At 47.5% G+C, this 16,915-nt stretch overlaps 1 protein-coding gene across 1 annotated transcript in view; it reads left to right on the top strand.

The window, feature by feature from the left end:
* The window catches only part of RPIA (ribose 5-phosphate isomerase A), a 49,312-nt gene extending 35,306 nt beyond the window's left edge, over window positions 1-14,006 (top strand). Inside the window, exons 8-9 of the mRNA XM_015420951.1 lie at window positions 8,093-8,192; window positions 13,889-14,006. Coding sequence (XP_015276437.1) covers window positions 8,093-8,192; window positions 13,889-13,911 — 123 coding nt within the window. The 3' untranslated portion in view covers window positions 13,912-14,006. The remainder of the gene's footprint in view (window positions 1-8,092; window positions 8,193-13,888) is intronic.
* The last annotated feature ends 2,909 nt before the right edge of the window (window positions 14,007-16,915 follow it).

The raw sequence follows: 16,915 nt of genomic DNA, 5'->3' as shown, positions 1-16,915 counted from the left end.
GCTTTGTGGTGGACTTTAAGGGGGAGGGGCTGGGTTTGGGGAAAGGAGAGGCCTCGGCTGGGGATAATGCCACAGAGTCCACCCTCCAAAGCAGCCATTTTCTCCAGTGGGACAGATCTCTCCTGTCTAGAGTCCAGTTGTAATTCTGGGGATCTCCAGGCCCCACTTGGAGGTTGGCAACCTTAGTCTTGGCAGTAGTCTAGGGTTGCCAGGTCCCCCCTGACCTCTGCCAGGGGATGGGGGGGGGATAAGGTTGCCAGATCCAGGCTGGGAAACTCCTGGAGATTTGGGTGTGGACCCTGGGGAGGACAGGGACCCCCCTCAGTGGGGCACAAGGCCACAGAGTTCACCCTCCAAAGCATCCATTTTCTCCATGGGAAGATTTATCTCTGTAGTCTGGAGATCAGCAGTAATTCCAGGGGGTCCCCAGGTCCCACCCCCTGGAGGCTTCTGGCATCCCTAGGCAGCACCCCCTGGGTGACTTGACGCCACCTGATTTGCAGGACTCAGGTAGGCCCAGCTGCTGGCTACTGTTCATCAGCTGAAAGCCAGTGCGATGTGACAGCTTCAGATTGGGGTCTGAGACTCAGGTTCAGAGCCCCATCTTTTGGTGGAAGCACACTGGGTGATTTTGAACCAGTCACATACTTTCAGCCTAAGGAGTACTGAAGTATGACAGGGAAATGGCTAAGAAGCTGAATGCATTTTTTGCCTCCGTCTTCACTGTGGAAGATGAGAAGTGCTTGCCCACTCCAGAACCGCTGAGTTCAGGAGGGGTGTTGAAAGACCTGAGTCAGATTGAGGTGGCGAGAGAGGAGGTCCTAAAACTGGTAGACAACTCAAAAACTGATAAATCACCAGGCCCAGATGGCATGCATCCGAGAGTTCTGAAAGAACTCAATTGTGAACTTGTGGATCTCCTGACAAAAATATGTAATCTTTCATTAAAATCAGCCTCCATTCCTGAGGACTGGAAGGTAGCTAATGTCACTCCCATCTTTAAAAGGGGTTCCAGAGGAAATCCGGGAAATTACAGGCCAGTCAGTCTGACGTCAATACTGGGTAAATTGGTGGAAACCATTATTAAGGAAAGAATTAGTAGGCACATAGATGAACAAAACCTATTGAGGCAGACTCAGCATGGGTTCTGCAAGGGAAGATCTTGTCTCACTAACCTGTTAGTGTTCTTTGAGGGGGTGAACAAACATGTGGACAAGGGGGACCCTATAGATGTCGTTTACCTTGACTTCCAGAAAGCTTTTGATAAAGTTCCTCATCAAAAGCTCCTAAGTAAGTTCAATAGTCACGGAATAAAAGGACAAGTCCTTTTGTGGATCAAAAGTGAGACAAGATCTTCCCTTACAGAAACCGTGCTGAGTCTGCCTCAATAGGTTTTGTTCATCTATGTGCCTACTAATTCTTTCCTTAATAATGGTTTCCACCAATTTACCCGGTAATTAATAGGAAACAGAGAGTGAATATAAATGGGCAATTTTCTCAGTGGAGGGTGGTAAGCAGTGGGGTATCACAGGGATCAGTACTCGGTCTGATGTTTTTTAACTTGTTTATTAATGATTTGGAGTTGGGAGTAAGCACTGAGCAGTGATGTGGCTAAATTTGCAGATGACACGAAGTTGCTCAGGGTGGTGAGAACCAGGGAGGATTGTGAGGCACTCCAAAGAGATCTGTTGAGGATGGGCAAGTGGGCGTCTACGTGGCAAATGGGGTTCAATGTGGCCAAGTGCAAAGAGGAGCCAAAAGTCCTAACTATAAATACACGTTGATGGGATCCAAACTGGCAGAGACTAACCAAGAGAGAGATCTTGGAGTCGTAGTAGATAACTCACTGAAAATCCCCTCCACCCCTCTAGTCTTCTGCTTAGCCTTGCCCCCAGGGCCCCGCTGCATTCCCTTCCTGTCGCTCGTGTTGCCCCTGGCCAAACTCAGCCTAACTTATGGGGAGGGTGTTAGGCACCTAACTTACCTGCACTATCACCTGACCCTAAAACAGCCTCACACCTTTTTATAAACCCTCCCACCCAAAAAACTAGGTTTTTGTTTCTTTCAGTAGAGCCTAACCAAGCCTTGCTTCAGTTTGGGTTTTCTCTTTTTCTCTTGTTTCTTTTTTTTAGAACTAGTGAATTCCTACACTGGCCCTGACTATGGTTTAAAGACTGTCCTTGAGATGTGACTTGGAAACCTTTTAAAAAGATTTAGGGTTTTAATCAAACTACTCCTATCTAGATTCTAATGGAACCAGCCCGATTCCCTGTGGATGAATGCAGGAGCTCCCTAATTGAAACACACAAGTTGGGGGGGGGGGGGGGGGGGGGGTCACCAAACTGTGCACAAACAACACAGCACACTCCATTTAAAAAGCTATACTTTACTTATATCTCTATTTTATGAGCTGAAGACAAACTTGGCCTTTTTTTGTTCTCCTAGCACTGGCCTAGTTAAAGGTAGAACAGCTAAAGTCCTATGCTGAGATTTATTTTAAAATAGTACTTAAAAACAAACCTGAGACCTTGATTAAAAGCCTGTTTAACAGTGGTGCAGCAGCTAAACCAGGAGCACACACCGAGCACTGACCCCCCCATGCCTAAGAAAGCCAAAAGTAAAGTCCACAAAAATATAACCGGCTAAATATAAAAATAAAACCTGCTAAATACAAATAAATCCTGCTAATACAAAAATAAAACCTACTAAAAGGCACAGAAACAGAACCACTAAAAGGCAACTGAGCAGACAGAGCCGAGGCCCAGGTAGAAGGCCTAGTTAGTCACACACCCCAATAAGGCCCATAAGTTCTGTGACGAAATGGCTGCCAGGCCTTAAAATGGATGCCAGCCTGGTAGTTCCTTACGTGTGTGTGTGTGGGGGGGTACTCCATAGGGAACAATGGAGCTGCCCTACCTCCCTGCCTACACTTCCCAGCATCCCTGAGGGGAAAGAGCGGGAAAAGAGGGACACACCCCGGGGGCGGGGTCAAGGAGAGAGTGGCTTTTTGGCTCCGGAGGGGAAAAGGAGTCAGTCTCAGCCCGGTCTTCTGCGTGGACGGCCGGTTCCAGGGAGAGCGCGGGTGGGGCTCCTGCAAGCCAGGGACTCCTCTGTGGGCCGTCCAGGCCACCATGGGCCGTGGTGGAGAGCCAGGAGGGGGGGCAGGGCTGGTGGCCCGTCCTGAGGAGGAGGAGGGCTGGAGTTTCTCTCCCCAACAGGAGGGGGAAACGCAAATCCTGGCCTGAGGCCGCAATCCCCTACTGAGGTAGAGAGAGAGGGGTGCGTGTGGGTAGGGCCAGAGGGATTGCCTTTTTATCCTGTTTATTTTCAGTGCCCCAGTTGTGTTGAAGAGCCTGTGTTTATTTTCTGTGCCCAAAATGTATATAGTTAAATAAATCTTCCTTTTCTGAGTTTAAAAAGCCTGGTGCGCCTTAAGCACAGGGTCCTCCCCGCTCTGCACGTTACCAGGGGCAAAGGGAGGCCAGGGGACACAAACGGGCCTAGATCTGAGGGGTTGCCAACTCTCCAGGGGGCGCCCAAAGATCGAGGTACCCACTTCCCGAGGTGGGGAATATAGCCAGAGGGGTCTCACTGTCCCTCAAGAAAGGCAGTAACTTAATTCAGTGAGGGGTGGCAGCGTTTAGCGAAGAGAGAAATAGTCCCACCAGGCAGGGTGGGAAGGCCAAAACGGGCTTGCGAGCCACAGGACGGCACCTCAGTCTCCCAGGGCCGGGGGCGGGTCCCCGTTTCGCCACAAGTTCCTTCCAAAATTGGGCTATGAACTGCGTTCCACAGTCTGCTATCATTTTGCATAGCAATGCGTGGAGCCTCACCACATGCTGTAGAAACATAGTAGCCAACTGTTTCGCCATGGGTATTTGCCTACATGGCACAAAATGAGCTTGCTTAGAAAACAGATCAACCACTACCCAGACCAGACCACTGTTTTCCCTGGGCTGGGGGAATAAGTCGGTTATAAAACCCATTGAAGTCATGGCCCAAGGTCTCTCTGGGGTTCCCAAGGGCTGGAGCTGGCCAGGGAGGGACCCTTCTTTTACTCATTATGCAGGTCTGACAGGTAGCCACATACTTGGAAATATCTCCTCTCATCCCTGGCCACCAAATCTGCTGTTGAATTAAATGCAAAGTCTTTACATAACCAAAGTGCCCAGACATTTTGTTATTGTGACTGTGAGAAAGGACTTCGCCCCTTAAAGATCCCTTGTACCAGCACCCGTTCTCCTTTTGACACAATCCCTCCTTTTTTAATAGTCTCTACATCTTGCGGGGTGACTGTGGCTTTCAGCTTCTCCATCCATTCCTCCAGCTCCGCTTCCATCCCTGCTTTCGCCTGACTCCGTGTCATCACGGCCCCTTCCAACTGGGCAGGAGGAAACAGAGGTGTCTGTGACCTCATCACGCTGGCTGGTGTGCTGTGGGAGGCGGGACAGGGTGTCAGCAAGGAAGTTAGATTTTCTGGGGAGGTGCTTGAGAGTGAAATGAAACTTAGAGGGAAAACTCCGCCCACTAAAGCTGCTTGGCACTGAGGCAGCGGGGGGGGGGGGGTTTGAGGGCTTCCAAATTTTTATGATCAGTCCACACTCCAAACGGTAGGCTTGCCCCCTCCAGCCAGTGTCACCAAGTAATAAGGGCTAGTTTGATGGCCGCACCCTCCTCGTCCCAAACCGCCCTGAAAGTCTATCTCTGACTTATGAAACACACACTTGAATAACTTGGCATAGAGGTGGTTGCCATAGAGGGCTGTCAGCAACTCCCTCACCAATTTCATGTGTGAATCCATGTCTTGCGTGTACACTAACATGTCATCAAAATAAACAACCACCCCCTTAAATAGGTGCTTGTGTAACACTTCATTGATCAAGTTCATGAACACCCACGGAGCTCCAGCCAACCCAAAAGGCATGACTAAGTACTCGAGCTGTCCAAGGGGTGTGTTAAATGCAGTCTTGTGTTCATCCCCTTCCCTTATTCTCACTCTGAAGTAAGCGTCCCTCAAATCCAGCTTGGTGAAAATTCTCCCTTTGGATGCTTCATCTAACAAGTCTTTGGTCAAGGGCCGGGGGTAAGCATTAGACATAGAGATAGCATTCAGACCCCTGTAATCTGTGCACAGTCTAAGCCCCCCATCCTTCTTTTTCCTAAAAAGCACAAGTGCAGCAAAGGGAGACGTAGCCGGTTGGATAAAGCCCCACTCCAAATTCTTGTCAGTGAAGCAGCACAATTCCTCCCTCTCAACCGGGCTCATAGCATACAGTTTTTCTTTAGGCATCTTATGTCCCAGTAAGATTTCTATGGCATAGTCAGTTTTTCAGTGAGGGGGTAGCTCATCTGCCTCCCGCTCCTCAAACACAAGTCCCTATACTCTGGCGGGATGGCATTCAGCTCCTCTCTTGCCAGGCAAGCCCTTTCGGGAGCGGGGCAGAGCTCTTCCCCCCACACTGGGTTCCACTGATGCTCCTTGCACTGGGGGTCTAAAGAAGTCAACATTCCTAGACTCCACTGCACGTACGGGTCATGAGCCGCCAGCCAGGGGTTTCCCAGTACCATGGGGAACTGAGCAGTGGGGTGCACTATGAAAAGTCTCTGCTCCCAGTGTCCTGAAACCCCCACGGGCAGCTTCACCGTACGGTACTGGCATGATTGCATCATTGTGCCATCCATCTGAGTAACACCCACGGGGTCCTTTAACTTGGTTACCCCCACTCCCAACCCCGTAACTAATGTGGGACTCAGCAAGTCCCGGGAGCACCCTGAGTCAATAAGGGCTCTTACTCTTACTTGGGTCCCCGCTTTGGGGTTTAAAGTAGTAACAGTCACAAAAAACATGGATGAACAGGTTCTCGCCGATTCTCGCACTGGGGCATCACGAGCCTGCTGGTTGGCTCCCTTCACAGCAGGTCTCGGCCTTTCCCCTGCACCTGAGGCTCATCGTCATCGCTGGAGGACGTTCCTCCGGACGAAGTGAACTCTGCTGCTTGCAGTGCTTTGGGTTACTTGGGTCTTTCCCCCAGAGCCTTTCCTTTCTTGTCACGGTGCTCCTAGCACCGGTCCCGATCCTCGTACCTCTCGCGGTCTTCGGGATGTGCCCAGTTGCAATCTGCGGCAAAATGCCCGGCCCTCCCACAGCATAGGCAGAGCCCCCTTTTCAGGCGATACTTTCAATCCCCACCGGGTAGTGGTCCTCTACCCCGAGTCACACTTCATCGATCAAGTTCATTAATACACTCCAGCAACGCACACTCCCCTCCCTAGAAATTTGAAATGGCAAGCGAAGATACAGTGATAAGAACCAGGACTGCTAGAAATCGAAAGTGAACTGGGCCTGAGCTTGACAGCTTCTCTTATATTCTTAACCAACCTCACAGGGATGTTGTGCAGATAAAAAGGAGGAGAGAATAATGTAAGCTGCTTTGGTCCCCACTTTGGGGAAAGACTATAATTTTCCTAGGTAGGGGCTGTGGGGGAGGGGGGTGGAGATGGAAAGATGCAGATAAAGGTAGGTTTAGCTGTTGTAGATTTTCCGGGTTGTATGGCTGTGGTCTTGGCATTGTAGGACCTGACGTTTCGCCAGTAGCTGTGACTGGCATCCTCAGAGGTATAACACAGAGGATGCCAGTCATAGTTACTGGCGAAACATCAGGTCCTACAATGCCAAGACCACGGCCATACAGCCCGGAAAATCTACAACAGCTAATGAACTCCGGCCGTAAAAGCCTTCGACAACATAAAGGTTGGTTTATTTATTTATTTATTTATTATTTTTCAAATTTCTACCCCGCCCTCCGATCTGAAGCCGGCTTAGGGCGGTTTACATAAAATCGGCACAGCATTACAATAAAACAATTAATTAACAATTACAATAAAAACCAATTAACAATAACATAACAAGTGCTAGTATTGTTGTTATTAAAACAGTGATAGCTACCATATCAGCTCTCTTCCCATAACCGGCTTATAGATCTTCCTCGAATATCTTGCAGGTGGCTGGCACAGGCTGTTACTACGAATTCCAAAGGAATGGGCTTCCTATCCTAGTTGGTGGTGGTGGTGGTGGTGGCTCCAAAAGCCTGGCGGAAGATCCCCATTTTACAGGCCCTGTAGAACTAAAAAGTTCCGCAGGGCCCTGATCTCCTCTGGGAGTTGATTCCACCAGGATGGAGCCACCACCGAGAAAGCCCTGGCCCTGGTTGTCAACAGCTTGGCCTCCTTAACACTCAGGAGGTTGGCTGTTCGGTGGGAGGAAATAGGGTTGTCAACTCCAACTTGGGAAATTCCTGGACATTTGAAGGTTGGAGCCTGGGGAGGGTGGGATTTGAGGAGGGGAGGAATTTCAGACCGGTATAATGCCATAGACTCCACCCTCCAAACCAGCCATTTCCTCCATGGAAACTACCATTGCCAGCCTCCCTGTGAGGGCTGGAGATCACCTAGAATTACAACTGCTGTCCGGGTGACAGAGATCAGTTCCCCTGGATAAAATGGTTGCTTTGGAGGGTTGAGTCAATGGCAATATACCCTGCTGAGACTGCATGCCTCCCCAAACCCCACTGTCCCAAAGCTCCACCCCCAGATCTCCAGGAATTTCCCAACCTGGAGCTGGCAGCCCCAAGGTGAATTGATCTCCGTAGTTGGGAGATCCATTGTGATTCCCAGAGAGCTGCCACCAGCAGGTGGGTGGGTGGGAGCACTGCCACCACTGCTGCTCCTGTGTGGGGTGGGGGAGGAAGTGGGCAGGAAGTGGTAGAGTGATGATGGCAGAAAGAGAGTCATGCGGTGGGGGCAGAAAGAGAGAAAGAATGATGAGGTGGGGAGGCAGAAAAACAGAATGATGAGGGGGCAGAAAGAGAGGAAGTAACATGCATGCAGGTGAGAGACAGCGTAAGAAAAGGGGGGCAGAAAGGAGAAAGGGAGTGAGAGAGGTAGGGGGAGAGGGAAGGAAGCAAAGGTGTGAGGAATGGGGTAGTCATCCAGCAAGTTTCTTGTGGGTGTCCACTTATTTTAGCGAATTCTATTGCCTTTAAAAATATTTTATGGACCAATACTATTGATTTTTTTTTCTTTTGTTTATTAGGGTCCAGTGGTGACAGACAATGGGAATTTCCTGTTGGATTGGAAATTTGATAAAGTTCATAAATGGGACGATGTGAACATGGCAATCAAGATGATACCAGGTGAAGAAAGTGTTATCTTGCCAACTATTCAACAGATCCCGTATGCTGGTCTGTAATGTTTAGCTGTGAGTGAGGCACATTGCATCCGTTTTTCTTTTCTTTTCTTGTTTGAGCCCCCAGAGGGGATTTTTTATTGATTTTTTTAACTACAGAAAACTACAACAGAAAAGGGGGAAGGGGAACTACATATATGGGAGAAAAGTAAAGTACCCACTACTAACTAAAAACCAAAGAGAGGAGACCCTCCAACTAGCTTTAAAACATTAAGTCTTCTCATCATTGTTCTTTTTATGAACTGACTCAAACCCTTTAAAAAAGAAAACCTTTTACCCTCAAAGTTTACATTTAACTGCCCAATAACAGTATCCCCAATCATCCCCCAGAACCAAAGTTCTCAGAGGCACAAATCAGAGTCCTTCAGCCTTTACTTCTTCTTTTCCCTTCTCTTTCGCAGCTTATAGGGACTTTTCGGGGCTGCTGCCCCCTGCTCAGACAAAGAGTCCTTGCCAGATGAACCAGTTTCCAGCTCGCCACTGGACCTGCTGTCCTCTTCTTTTTTCTCGTCCTCTGACCTTCCCAGCTGTTCTTAAGGGTGTTGCCGCTACTGCTTTCAGGATAGCATCCCTGATGTGCCTCTTCGAGAATCTTACTACAGTTTCCCCAGGCAGATTGTTTTTCTTTCAAGAGCGCTGCGATCGGGGAGTCTGGACCTCTTAGAGGTTCCAGGCCCCCGGGATATTAAGCTTGCCCTAACCAAAGCCAGGGCCTTTTCGGTGGCGGCTCCTACCTGGTGGAATGAGCTCCCGGTGGAGATCCGGGCCCTGCGGGCCCTGGTACAGTTCCGCAGGGCCTGTAAGACGGAGCTCTTCCGCCAGGCTTTCGAGTAGGAGCCGCCGCCGCCACTTTACCACCATCGTGGCTTGATTTACCATCTACCTGGCTTGGGGCGTGGGCTGATGCTGCCGCAAGAGGAACATCACTCTGGCGCTCCTGTTTTTCTTACCATCGGCCGCCAGTGAGGGATACTGACCATCTTGAAGTTTAAAATTGAATTGTTGAGCACCATTTTAGTCTGTATTGGTTAAGGTTTTAATGTAACTTGTGTTTTATTTCCGGCATCGCCGCTTGTTTGCCGCCCTGGGCCGTACGGGTAGGGCGGGATATAAATCTCAAAATAAAATAAATTTTAAAATATATATATATATATCCTGAATATGACCTATAGGCCACATCCATGTCGTTGAGTAGCAATTCCGCCTTTATTTCTGTTACTGGGGCGAGTACCTCGCTCATAAGTTCTTTAAGATTCTCTCCTTTGTTCTCTGGCACCCCCTGGAAGCGCAGGACCATATTGGCCTTATCCATTTGGACTTGAAGTATTTGATCTTCTAAAGAAGTAGTTTTCTTTTCCAATTTTTGCACTTTCTTCTTCCCTTTCTGCGTTGATTCAGCCATTTCCTTTATTTTCTCAGCATCCTGCTTCATTACTTGGATTAAATCTGTTATTTGCATCTGTTGAGCAGTAATGCTTGTTACTACAGACAACTGCATTTGTTGGGCTGTAATATTTGTTGTTACCACAGACATCTGTTCTTTGAAGTTATTAAGCTGTTCCAGTAGAGGGCGCATGCACTCAGCTAAAGCCTTAGCCGTCTCACTGGTCGTTTCCGGCTTTGGGGACTCTAGTTTTGTTTTTAAAAGTTTCTCTTTGTCTCTGTCCCTCTTCCCCGCCATCTTTTCCCCCATTTGTTTACTTTCGGGATTTTTTTTGAAGTCTCTGAATATGCGCTTGACTGCTTAGCTCGATTGGGTAAGTACTTCTGGGCAATCGCACGTTTTTCTTCTGCTCCCCCCCCTTTCGCTCAACAGTTTATGCGCATGGGAGGCGTCCCCCCCCCGCTCGCTTTTCCCATTCCATGGGATAGGGTAGGGAGTGTCTTTTCTTTTAAAAATCGTTTCTCAGTTGACTCACGTCCATAGTTGGTCTTCTTTCATCATTTTTCATGCCTGATCTCCTGCGCTTGACCCGGTTAGCTTCACTTGTACCATTCGGTCTCTCGGCTGGAATAACCACTGGAGCGGAGGGGAGCCTCGATTCTCTGGCATGCCGCCATCCAAGAGGCTACCCCTCAAAGCTCCTTGGCCAGGGTCCCTTTGCCGGGCCCCTAGGGGGGTTTACGAGCCTGCTCGCCCCTCCTTCCGCCAGAGCACAGAGACACCCCCAGGAGGTCTGGGAGGTGAGTCCATGAGCGTGCCGCCATCAACCGGAAGTCCGCATTCGTTTTGTTGTTGTTCAGTCGCACAGTCGAGTCTGACTCTTCGCTACCCCATGGACCACATCACGCCAGGTCCTCCTGTTTTCCAACGTGATCCGGAGTTTGCTTAATTTCATATTTGTTGCATCGATGTCAGAATCAGGTTCTGCTGATTGTCATGTTGACTGTTTTCTTTTGTTTCTGTCTTTGTAGTTCGCTTCCGTTTTTCAACCATTTGGTCTCAACCTTTGCCCACCAACGTGATCCGGAGTTTGCTTAATTTCATATTTGTTGCATCGATGTCAGAATCAGGTTCTGCTGATTGTCATGTTGACTGTTTTCTTTTGTTTCTGTCTTTGTAGTTCGCTTCCGTTTTTCAACCATTTGGTCTCAACCTTTGCCCAGCCCTCTCTGCCATGAAGATTCTGAGGGATGGGGGGGGAGTACGTGTGAATGCCATATAACTGTATGTGTGTATGTGGGTGTCAGGTTAGCTTTGCTGGTAATGACTTTCCCATGAGAACGAGCCCCAAGAGAATCTCACCCTTGAAGAAACATCTGTTGCTAGATAATAATCTTTGTAGTAGGGTAGTAGGCAGGGGGAGTGAAAGAGGGTGGGGGAGTGAATGCCCACTGCATGACATTATGGGACATTGATCTATTACCTATACAATGCCTGACCCCTGATCTATTCCTTAGTCTGAACAAGAGTTCTCTCTTGTGCACATCTAACTCTCTGTTTCTTATAAAGATTTTATGAAAAGACTATTAGGTTGAGAGTGAATTGTCTCAAGGGTCTGACAATCAATAACACTGTCTAACCATCTCATCCTTTGCCATCCCCATCTTCTTTGACCTTCAATCTTTCCCAGCATCAGGGTCTTCTCCAGTGAGTGCTCCCTTCTCATTTGGTGGCCAAAGTATTTGAGCTTCAGCTTCAGGATCTGGCCTTCCAGGGAACAGTCAGGCTTGATTTCTTTTAGGATTAACTGATTTGATCTCCTTGCAGTCCAAGGGACTCTCAAGAGTCTTCTCCAGCTCCATAATTCAAAAGCATCTATTCTTCGGCACTTGGCTTTCCTTATGGTCCAACTCTCGCAGCCATACATGACTACTGGGAATACCATTGCTTTGACCATGAGGAGTTTTGTTGGCAGGGTGATGCCTCTACTTTTTAGCATGCTGTCTAGGCTTACCATCGCTTTCCTCCCAAGGAGCAGGCGTCTTTTAATTTCATGGCCACAGTCTTAAGAACACTTTCCTGGGAGTCAGTCCTACTTACTTCTGAGTATACCTGCTTAGGTTTGCTCCCTGAATCCTTGTTATGAAAAAATGTTTCAAGGCAATAAAGATGGGCTGCTAGTGAAGTGAAAGAAACTCTGGCGTGGGATGCCTTGAAAAAGCCCGGTCCTCTTTGCATCCACAGGAGGCACCTGTCAGGCTTTCCAATCAAACATTCAACAACGTTCCTTCATAGGTTTCTGTTTATTGAAGTTAGTACTGGAGATACCCTGAGCTCTCATGTCAGGAATGACGGGTACCAAAGTGGTGGTTGCAATTATACCCCTTCAAACCAGACCCCCAGCTATGTTAAGCCCAATAAGCAGGCACCTGCGAGCGCGGGCTAAAAGCAGCAGTTCTGTTCCCAGCAGGAAAAGCAGTCTAGGCAGAGGCAGCCCTTCAAGGCCACTAGGCAGATAACAGAGACAGCAGAGACACGCGGGGGTTAGGCGGCGAGAGGGAGAAGAGGGGGGGCCAGCACTCCCCCCCCCCAGATTCCATTACATGGCAGCACTAGCTGACAGCACCCATTGGTAAGCCGCCCGCCCGCCATGGTAGGATGCTTGGTGTGGGACCACCCAACGTTTTGTTATCGGCTTCACCTTTTGGTAGCCGTTTTGTGAGTGGTTCCCCCCATGACAGTGGTGTTGTGGTAGTGCTCATTACTCTTTCCTAACATTTCAAAAGTGTCAGCAGGCTCAGCCAGGTCAGTCTCTTCGGATTGCAGGGTGGTCACTGACCCTTAGTACAGAAGGTTCCTCTTGACCACTGAATCACTGAGGCTGCATCCACACCTCATTGGACACTACTATCATTGTGCCATTGTGCTTACTGGAAAAACAACAGATAAATATTGAAACCATAAATTAAGAATATCAAACAGTAACTGTCAATTTAAAACCACATAAAACCGTTAGCAAGCTAAGTATATAACAGTCCACAGACTAGAAACTGGCTATTGAAAATATAGGCCTGGCTGTTTTGGCCTCTGGTGCCTGACCGTAGAGTAGGTGCCCGGTGAGCCTTCAGGGGGCAAGCATGCCTGAGGGTAGGAGCTGCCCTTGGAAACGTGTTTTCTGTAGCTGCCACCTGCCTCACCTCTACAGGTGAGGCACAAAGATCAGGCTTTAAGGAGAGGTTTTTAATTATATCAGTCTTTTACTGCTGGATTTTCCTGTGTGGACAAAGCAGTTTATTTGTGAATGGTTACTATTGTACAGATCGGTAGGGACCGGAAGAACCATGTGCTAATCACTCCATGTGGGCCAAGGTTCACCATGATCCTCTAGCTGTCCCAGTGTTCCATATCTCCCATCTCAGCAGCATGACAGGATTACTCATCCAGACACCTTGAAACTAGTAACCTAAATTGCCACCTTCAGATACCCTCAAGGAGATAGTCCTGAGGATCAGAAAGGTGTCTGTTAGGCATTCCTATGAACATAAGTGGAAATGCTGTGCCACCTTTAACTCAACACAAGGATGGTGGCTGTCCATGACTTGCATCCTAGTGTTCTACCTGTGTTCTCAAGGCCTGACACTTTAACCTCTTAGGACAAATCAAGATGGGTAGCCGTATTATTCTGTCTGTCGCAGTAGAAAAGAGCAAGAGTCCAGTAGCACCTTAATGACTAACAAAATATGCGGCAGAGTATGAGTTTTTGTGAGTCACTGATCACTTCTTCAGATACTGAAGAATCTGAAGAAGTGAGCAGCAGTTCACGAAAGCTCCTCCCCTGCCACATATTTTGTTAGTCTTTAAGGTGCTGCTGGACTCTGGCTCTTTTCTACTCACCTCTTAAGGCCCATCTAGACGCCATCTGAGTTTCAGACCCTTCTACCCCTTTTCCACTCAATGTTTGATGAAACAATCTTTCTAGACTTGAAATTTCTTCTTAAAATATATAAAGATGTTAGTTCTTGCTATTTTTATCTTATCACTGTTTGTAAATAGACTTTGTTTACAGGTTTCTCACACATATCAGTATATGTACCCCCCTCAACCAACACAATAATCTTTGAGCCCTTTCTTCACCTTTGTGAAGCTGGATGTTCCTGCCATACTCAAGACATTCTCTGAACCTGGACCTCAACAAATCATATCTGTTGATAATGGGTTAGACAGCTTCTAATCTATTTATTTTCTTTCTCTTCTTCAAGGTTGTTCTGTTCTGGGTCTCTGAACTCCCTTCTTGGCATGCTTCACTGAGATGCCAGGCGGCCAGCTCTGTTTCTGTTCACAGTGACATTTTCTGTGATTTTTTTTTTTTTTTGGGGGGGGGGGTCAAGTCCAGCATTTGTTCTCTGATCTGTCTGGCCATATCCATTGACATAATCCTCAGACAACTTGTGGTCACCCTCCTTACCTTCAAACATACCTTAATCCTGCACCCAGCTGTTAACTTTCTACAAAAGCTGGTCTCTAGGTTTCATTTAAACAAAGAGCTGGTCCTACACGTATCCTTCCCAAATCCAGTGTCACACGCATTCTTTGGAAGTTCAGAGGGCACCTTCAGAAAAGACTGTGCCCTGTCATTCATTTCTTATTCATAGCCCAAGAAAGGACAAAGTGTGTCTTCTCAGTGGTCTTGGCTATCACCAAGCTGTGCTCAATGTTCCCTGTAAGCTGTGGAGTCCTGTGAGCAAAAATTCTGCTTTGTGAGCTACTGGCATTAAAGTTGTGAGCAGGCAAAAACTGTCTACTGCATAAATTACTTTGCTCTGGAACCATCATTCCTGAGCTAAGACAAAAATGTGTGAGCCAGAGGCTAAATAACTGCGAGCTAGCTCACACTAACTCAGCTTAGAGGGAACACTGGCTGTACTACAAACTTGTGCACAGTTGTGGTTCGTTCCACCAGAGCTGTTGTCACCTTCTCTGCCTTTAGTAGAGGAATTCTGTTTGCTGAGCTCTATGGAATAGCAATCTGGGTGTAACCTTCCACCTTTATCAGGCTTTGTCCCATGATGTCTAAGCCAAAATGGATGTGCCAATCAGTAGAATGACATTGCTGAATGTTTTCTGTTCCTTGATTTGCTACTACTTGTCACAGCAGAGCTCGTCTTTCTCTCAAAAGTCAAATACCTTTAATTTTTATTTTTTATTTATTTATTTTTACATTTATATCCCGCCCTCCCCGGAGGCTCAGGGTGGCTAACAACATGTTGGCATAGCAGTAAGATACATAGATGTACAATAACACAGTATGGATATTTAGGAACATAATAAACAATAGGAATCATTCCTTTATGAGAATAGATCTAACTTTGACTGCTTCGGCAAGAAACTTGGCCACTAAAGCTGTAATATTAGGATTAGTATCCTTTAGTAGGGAGCTGCAGTGGCTCAAGTGGTTAAGACGCTGAACTGCAGGCTGTGGAAGGTCAGTAGTTCAGCAGTTCTAGACCCAGGTACCACGTGACGAAGTGAGCTCCCGTCTCTGGCCCCAGCTCCTGCCAACCTAGCAGTTCGAAAGCAAGAAATTGCAAGTAGATAAATAGGGAACACTTCGGTGGGAAGGTAACAGCGTTCCGTGCGCCTTGGTGTTTAGTCATGCCGGCCACATGACCACGGAAACGTCTTCGGATGGCGCTGGCTCTTCGGCTTGGAAACAGAGATGAGCACCACAACCCTAGAGTCGGATTCGACTGGCTTTCGAGCAAGGGAACCTTTACCTTTACTTTATCCTTTAGTAGATACTGAATAGCTTTTTTCCCTACTAGAACTAAAATTAGGAGGAAATAAAGATGACAACAATTCTTTGCATATGGCTGAGTGAAATTGACAGCCAAAAATAATATATATTGAATCCACAGATTTTAAAGGACAAGAACATAACCTTTCATGTAGGGGGATTTCATTAAACCGACCTGAGAGCATTTTTGAAGGGGAAACATTTAGACGGGCTAATAATGTAAAGGCTCTATGGTGCGAAGGCGGAACTAAGTTGTGGAGATAATGGGCCATCTGGCCATATTGAATTGGGAGATTTAACTGAGCCTGAGAAAATATGCAAAATTGTGCAGGAAATAACATTTGGAGTTCAAGGTCAAGCAGACTCCGTTTGATAACCTGGAAAATAGAGACTTCATCCAGTGAATAGAAATATTCTAAGGAGAAGCCGATTTGACTAATTTTCTTCTCAATATATGCCAACCATATATTGGTCTGAAGACCAAGTCCTATGAGGAAAGGTTGAAGGAGACGGGCATGTTTAGCCTGGAGAGGAGAGGACTGAGAGGTGATATGATAATATGAAGTACATCTTCAAGCGGTCACTGTGGGTGTGGAGGGGGAGGTATTTGTGAATCTCCTGCCTTGTTCAGGGGGGTGGACTAGATGAACCTGGAGGTCCCTTCCAACTCTATGAATTTATGATTAGCCCACAAGAAATAAAAGCAACTGCTTATCAGGAACTGTTTTCCAAGTGGTTGTCTGTGAAGCCACACTGTGTATTTATTTTTTCCTCAAAAGGTGCTTTAATTTGCTGTGGTGTACTGATTAGGAAAGATTGAAGGTCAAAGAAGACGGGGACGGCAAAGGATGAGATGTTTAGACAGTGAGATTGAGCAAATTTCAGAGGACAGCAGAAAACAGGAGGGCCTGGCGAGATCTTGTCCATGGGGTTGCGAGAAGAGTTGGACTCATAAGAACATAAGAGACGCCAATGTTGGATCAGGCCAAAGGCCCATCCAGTCCAACACTCTGTATCACACAGTGGCCAGAAATACCAGGTGCCATCAGGAGGTCCACCAGGGGGGCCAGGACATTAGAAGCCCTCCCACTCTTGACCCCCCCCCAAGCACCAAGAAGACAGAGCATCACTTGCCCCAGAGCCCCTATCTATACCTTGTGGCTAATAGCCACTGATGGACCTCTGCTCCATATCCTTATCTAATTCCCTTTTGAAGCCGTCCATGCTTGTAGCCGCCACCATTTCCTGTGGCAGTGAATTCCAAGTGTTAATCACTCTTTGGGTGAAGAAGTACTTCCTTTTATCTGTTCTAACCCGACCGCTCAGCAATTTCATGGAGTGCCCACGAGTTCTTGTATTGTGAGAAAGGGAGAAAAGTACCTCTTTCTCTACCTGCTCGACTGTGCGACTGAACAACAACAACAACTGATTAGGAAGCTGTGACTTCTCCTTCCACTTGGGCTTGCTCAGGTAGGAAAAGGGGAGAGTACTT

This window comes from Gekko japonicus, unplaced genomic scaffold, assembly GCF_001447785.1.
Source record: "Gekko japonicus isolate JY-2015 unplaced genomic scaffold, Gekko_japonicus_V1.1 scaffold2993, whole genome shotgun sequence".
NCBI lineage: Eukaryota > Metazoa > Chordata > Lepidosauria > Squamata > Gekkonidae > Gekko > Gekko japonicus.
Note: the sequence above shows the minus strand (reverse complement) of the source record. Positions and strands in the feature narration are given on the sequence as shown.